At 39.7% G+C, this 7001-nt stretch overlaps 1 protein-coding gene across 1 annotated transcript in view; it reads left to right on the plus strand.

Moving 5' to 3' along the window:
* Scin (scinderin) overlaps positions 1-7001 on the plus strand; it is a 79974-nt gene that overhangs the window by 49234 nt on the left and 23739 nt on the right. Inside the window, exon 5 of the mRNA XM_008828342.3 lies at positions 6073-6165. Within this exon, the coding sequence (XP_008826564.1) occupies positions 6073-6165 (93 nt within the window). The remainder of the gene's footprint in view (positions 1-6072; positions 6166-7001) is intronic.

Raw genomic sequence — 7001 nt, forward strand, 5'->3', positions numbered from 1 at the left:
GTAAAATAAAGTGAATAAAATAAAGGGATAAATAACAGTGCAAACTCCTAGGGTTGTGACAGCAAAATGACTGAATAAATGTAGAGTCCTCAGAGAGGTGTCCAGTGTATCATGAGATGTAAGCATCTGTTAAGCCAAAATTCAAAAAGTACTTGGCATTGCACATAATGGCTGAATACATGTAATACCTAATGAAAAATGCATAAGCCAACTCCATCCAATACATGTGGTACACAAGACGGGTACAGATGTTTAAGGGTAATTTTCCAAAGAAGTAAAATCATGATTCTCATATGAATATAAAAAGACTGATGACAAAGATTATAGTGAACTCAATCATTAGGTAGGGAACCAATAAGATATGATAAAGAAAAAACCAAACTACATGCGTGAGCAGTAGTATTGAAATGAATTTACTAATAGATGTCAAGGCAGCCTCTTACACAGGACAGATATGATTTTTATTGAGACCAGACAAAATCCTGTGTTTCTCTATGAGCAAAAATCATTTGATGCCATCCATTTTCTACAGACCTAGAATACAGATCAAGGGGAAAGTACAGACCCCCACAACACCAGATCACTGGAGGGGTCCCCTGAACACCATCTATGGTGTAGCATCAGATCATTGGTGGGGTCCTCTGAAAACCATCTATGGAATGAATCTTTTTTGCCCATTTCAAAAACTTGGCTGGTTTGCCTTGACTTGGAGACGTGTGTAACCAATTATTTTGAGTCACCAAAAGGATGGTAAAGGAATGTGGGTGGGAATCTTAGCCTCAACACTTGACCTGTTCTATGAAATCTAATTCTTGGAGCTCTGAGACGACAAAATTACCTGTGCCTAAAGTTCCTGACACAGTGCATGACTCATAGCCATCCAATGAGCAGGGGCTATTATGTCTTAATTATAATTAACTAAGCCAGCCAAATAATTTCTGAGCTTTGCTGGTGCCATACCCAGCCATGGATGAAAGTCCCAACTAGTATGAGGAAAAGCCCAGGGAGCAGAAAACAGGCATCTATCCGCTGGGGTCACGGAGGATGGATCCTGATGAGAAAAAGAAGGTACTAGGGGAAGAACACAGAGAACTAGCTCAGGGTGGGTCTTAGGATCCACACAGCGAGGCTTGGCTCTAGATGGTAAGCCCTCAGCTCTGAATCATCTGGAATGCAATTTCAAGCCTATCTTACACCTGTTGACTTAGCTCACAGCTGGCAGCTGTAATCTGTCATGTTACCCAGGTGCTGGTTGAGCACATTGAAGTTTAAGAACCATTGCTGCAGAATAAGTAAAAATGTTTTTATTTTAATTTATTTTTATTTTATGTGCATGAGTGTTTTGCCTGAATGAATGTAAGTGCACATGTATGCAATGTCCATAGAGGCCAGAAAAGGGTGTTGGATTCGCTGGAACTGGAGTTACAGATTGTTGCTGGCTGCCATGCAGGTGCTGAACTGAACCCCAGTTCTCTGCAAGAGCAGCCAGTGCTCTTAACCTCTGAGCTATCTCTCCAGCTGCTCTTTTTGGGGGTGGGGGAAGGTCACTGTGGCTCTTGATATGGCTCAGTGATTAAGAGTACACACTGCTTTTGCAGAGTACTAGAACTTGGTTTCCAGCACCCATGCAGGGTAGATCACAACTGCCTATAACTCCAGCTCCCAGGGCCCAATGCCTCTGGCCTCCCAGGGTGCACTTACCCAAACATAGGCACACACACATACACATAATTAAAAATAAAATAAAACTTTAAATGCTGAGTGAGATAGTGCATGTCTTAATCCCAACACTCAGGAGGGAAGCAGAGGTAAGTGGATCTCTGTAAGTTCCAGGCCAGTATGGTCTACAAGGCGAGTTCCAGACTAGCCAGAGCTACATAGTGAGACCCTGTCTCAAAACAATAAAACAAACCCCAAATCTATAGTCGCTGTGCTTGCATTCAGCCTCCAAAACTTACACATCTTGTGACTGAAAGTTTGGACCCTATGACCAACATCTCATTCCACCAGGCCCAATCTCAGGACACCACTATCCTACTCCCTATTTCTAAGAGCTCACAGACTTCGGATTCCATCTGAATGAGATCATGCAGTATCTTTGCTTCTGTGTCCGGCTTATTTCACTTAGCAGAATGTCCTCTAGGTTCATATATGTTTCAAAAGTCAAGATTTCCTGGTCAAGTCACATTAAAAAACGTTTTACTCATTATTTTTATTTTGTGTGTATTAGTGTATTGCCTGCATGTGTGTAAGTGCACCCATGTCATGCAATGCCCGAGGAGGTCAGAAGGTGTCAGGTCCTCCTGAAATGGAAGTTAGGATGGTTATCTGCTGTGTGGGTGCTGGGAATCAAACCCAGGCCCTCTGTAAGAGTAGCCAGTGCTCTTAACTGCTAAGTTATCTCTCCAGCCCCTCAAATCACATTTTTAAAACACAGGAGTGATATGAAGCAAGGGTCTTTCAGCTAGGGTGACAGCTTCAGGTGAAAAGATCAGGGGAGGCTGGAGGCAGTGGGGGTTGGCTGTGCAACTGTGACACAAGGCAAGAAGGATGGGCATTCATTAGAGTCTGTGCTAGAGTTAGAAATCAATGACCCTAACCACGACCATAAAAAGGAGCATTTAGCGACTCGGTGGAGGGGAGGATTTAGAGTCCAGAAAGGGTTTGGAGATATACTGACAGAACAGAGAAGAAATGAGAATGGCCAGTTTGGAATACGTTAGGTGATGGTGAGGTCTTAAATAGATGCTTACAGGAAGTAGTAGCTTTCTTTTGACAGCTCCAAGCTTGAAAACCAGGTCTGAGTTGGAACAATAGAACATTTTTTTGGAACACCTTCAAATAAAGTTCCTTTGTTTTCTTACCCCTTTCCATTGTAAAACATATGCTATTTCAGACACAAAGAAGTAAACCGGCCGATGCTAACCACTCAGCTAACTGAAAATGGGAATGTTTTACATTTCTGCTCCGTCTTGCCTGTAATAAAAAGGAAAAGCTGTGCCAGCAGTTTATTTCAAAGATTAAAATGCATAGGGCAGTTGATCAAGTGTTGTAGGTCGATTGTTTTGTTCTTTCTAGGCAGGGTGTAAAGTCCTTAAGGGATGGGCAAGGTGTTTGGAAACTCATTTATGTTCCCTAGTGAGGTACTTCTTCATAAATGCTTAGTCGTTCAATTGAATCTTAAAATGATCCTTAGAGATATGTGACCATAAACCACTGTCCTCTACTCTGAAGTTAGCCCTGTTTTCAAAAAGTTGTGCTGGTTCAATTCTCAACTGTGATACAGTCCTTTGAGAGACTAATTAAGATACCAGGCTAATGTTAGAATTGTTGTCTGAAAATTAAAAGTTAAAGTACACCCCAGATCCCAGATATGGTTAGCCCAATGGGAGATTGCCCAGTGTTAGTTATGCCCTTAACCAGAACTGTTTATTCTCAATTGCTGTCTTGGTTGGAAGCAGAATTACAAAGGGTAGGTCTGGAGACCTTAGTTGTTCTTAGAAGCTATAATTGCTTTTATGAAAGTATACATGTTTTTCAAAAAAGTTTTTGGTTTTGAATATTTAATTTTTGGTATGACCCAACTTTTAGCAAAAAAGAAACACTATGACAGCCATGTAGCTTGTATACTAATTAAAGTGTTTTATTGATCTCTATATAAGCAAAAAGATGTCATGTTCTTAGGTCATAAGTTCTCTGCTGCATTTTCAAACTTGAGACTGTAACATACTCATGAAAGGTTTATGTACATTTCCACTGCTTGATATTTAGCAATGGATATTTTCATGTGGTATTGATATTACGAGGGCCCTTTTTACTATAAAGAATGTTGTTTGCTGGGTGTGGTGGCACACGCGTTTAATCCCAGCACTCGGGAGGCAGAGGCAGGTGGATCTCTGTGAGTTCAAGGCCAGCCTGGTGTACATGGTGAGTTCCAGGGCAGCTAGGGCTAAAAAGACAAAGAAAAAAAAGAAAACAAACAAACAAACAAACAAAGAATGTTGTTCAAGGGATTTATTATTATTGTTATTAAATGTTTGTTGGATCTAAATGAATACCTCTGTCTCTTTTCTGAATTTAAATTTAAATTGATATTATAAAAATCACATTATTTAGGGCCTGAAGAGATGATTCAGCAGATAAGAGTATTGACTACTCTTGCAGAGGACCCAGGTTTGGTTCCCAGCACCCACACGGTGGCTAACAACCATCTGTAACTCCAGTTCCAAGGGGTTCCAATAGCTTCTTCTGACCTCTGTAGGCATTGCATGACATGGATGCACCTGTCTAAATGGAGGCAATACACTCATACACATTAAATAAAAAGTAAAATAAAATCACATTATTTAGAATGTTTACATTTTATTTCTGTTCTATGACATTTGTCACTTAATGAATTAATTATACTTTTTTTTTGGTCTTTTTGAGACAGGGTCTCCTTGTAGCCCCAGCTGACCTGGAACTCATTATATAAATCAGGCTGGCCTTGAACTCACAGATCTGCCTGCCTCTGCCTTCCAAATGCTGGGATTAAAGGCATGCACCACCACACCCAGATAATTATACTTTTTAAAAAGTATTTATTAATTATTTTTATTTTATATGTATTGCTGGTAAGTATTTAAATGCACCCGTGTTATGCAATGCCCGAGGAGGTCAGAAGAGAGTATCAGATCCCCTTGGAACTGGAGTTATGGATGGTTGTTAGCCACCATGTGGGTGCTGGGAATCAAACCCAGGTCCTCTGCAAGAGCAGCTATGCTCTTAACTGCTGAGCTATCTCTCCAGCCCCTTAATTACATTTCTTATACATATTTTATGACTCTAATATAAACAAATTCAAAGCAGATTCAAGTGAATTTTCTTCCAAACACTTTTCTTGAAATTTTGGATTGCATCACACATCCAAAGAACAGATAAAAATATTTTTTCATTCAGGTGACACATACTTCTTGAATATACTGGACATGGGCTGTGTCCCAGACTCTTCTAAATGTCAGTGGTAGAGCATAAAACAATTATGGTGACAAATACAACTTGTACTAGTGCTGGAGGTGCGATGGTATGTGACTGAAATCCCAGAACTGAGGAGGTGGAGGGACAAGGACAGAAAGTTTGAGTCCAGCCTAGGATACATAGGAAGACCCCTCTCCCCCAAAGAACAAACTGTGCTTCATCTATATTATAAATGTCAATAACAGTAATATTTGCCCTAGCTACATTTCTTGTTGCTATAACAAAATACTGACAAAGCCAGCTTAAGGAAGGAAGGAAGGGTTTATTTTAGCTCACAGTCTGAAGTACACCCCATGATGGTGGGAAAGTTGTGGTGGCAGGAGCTTGAGGTGGTTGGTCACATTGTATGTGCAGTCAGGAAGCAGAGAGTAATGAATGCTGGTGCTCAGCTCACCTTCTCCTTTTCATGCAGCTCAGAACCCCAGCCCAGGAGATGGTGCCTCCCACATTTAGGGTGGGTCTTCCCTTGAAGAGTTTAGCCTAATCTAGATATCCCTCAAAGGCATGCCCAGAGACCTGTCTCCTAGGTGATTCTAGATTTCCATCGAGTTGACAGTTGAAATTAACCATCACAATATTTATCCTCAAAACAGTGATCTTAGTTCAAGTAACAATGAATTGATAAAAACTCAGATTATTTCTGTAAGCAGAGGCCACAGAAAAAATTCTGTATTGGAACTGAATTTAAGAACTCATTCCTGTTACTTAAAAATAAAAATACAAATGTCCTATATTTTCCCATGGGATTTGGCTTTCTTGGAAGTTCACATCACCAGCAGACTCGTCATTTGTTTACTTAATGCCTGATTTGACCCATGGGAGGTAAGAGGCCTGCAATGTTGTATGAGTTGTTAAGTGTATAAGCCTGGTGACTAATTGCATATGTTTTATAATTCACATCTTTACAAATGGTTCATTATTTTTAAAATTCTACATTCTGTAATGACATGACTTGTTTCCTTCTTCACCTTTTCCCACATATTTATAAAATGGTTCATTATTTTAAAAATTCTACATCCTTTAGTGACATGGCTTTTTTTCTTCACCTTTTCCCAGGTTTTAGGCAAGAAGCCAGCTCTTCCAGATGGAGACAATGATGAGGACACCATTGCAGATATTAACAACCGGAAGATGGCGAAGCTCTACATGGTGAGTCTGCTGGCTGGTGTTTTGTGGTCCCACCACCGCCGGTTGTGGTCCTGAGCCTGGACTGGACAGATTTCCATTACTATAGTAGACACTCCTTTTGCCCTCATAGAAAAATGTGTAGGTAGTTCTTCATTCTTGTATGTGTTAAAATGACCATTTCTATAGCTTTTTGGTTATTTTCATTAAAAATAACAAAGTTACTGCTGCAACTTATATAATATTATATATATTACCCTATTGGTTTATTTTGATATATTACAGTCAATAAACTGTTTCCTTTATAGAATAAAACAATTTTTATATAAATTCTTGATAAGGTTGTAAAATCTTTATCTCCTTTATAACAACCTTTTAGTCATAATAAAAGATATCTTTGTTCCTGGAGGGTGAGTCAGCTGGAAAGAAACAGTGGAATCGGCTCTGTACTGGGCCTGGCTGATCCAGTGCCATGTCAATTCTGTGCTGAATGACTGTGCAGGACATAACTATCTGAGTCTCATTTTTCTAATCTGAAAGGGAGGGAGAAGGAGGAGAGAGTGGATAAGGAAGAGGAGGGAAGAAAAGTGATTATATCAGATGATTATTCAGGTTTATTCCAGCTATATAATTTTGATTTTATTACTGGTAAGAGTAATAAAGCCACAGATACGGCATTGATGGAGATTGCTACAAGATTCTTCAAGTGTCCCCTCCCATTACAACTTCCTAAACACGTGATTTGGAACAGGTGGTAATCTCCCTACTTAATTTAGTAGTTTTCTCATCTGTAAGAAGAAGAAACTATAACGTGCTCTTTGAGGGATTTCTAGCTCACAGATTCCATAGTTTTTTTTTTT

Source organism: Nannospalax galili, unplaced genomic scaffold (assembly GCF_000622305.1).
Source record: "Nannospalax galili isolate Female #2095 unplaced genomic scaffold, S.galili_v1.0 scaffold452, whole genome shotgun sequence".
NCBI classification, from domain to species: Eukaryota; Metazoa; Chordata; class Mammalia; order Rodentia; family Spalacidae; genus Nannospalax; species Nannospalax galili.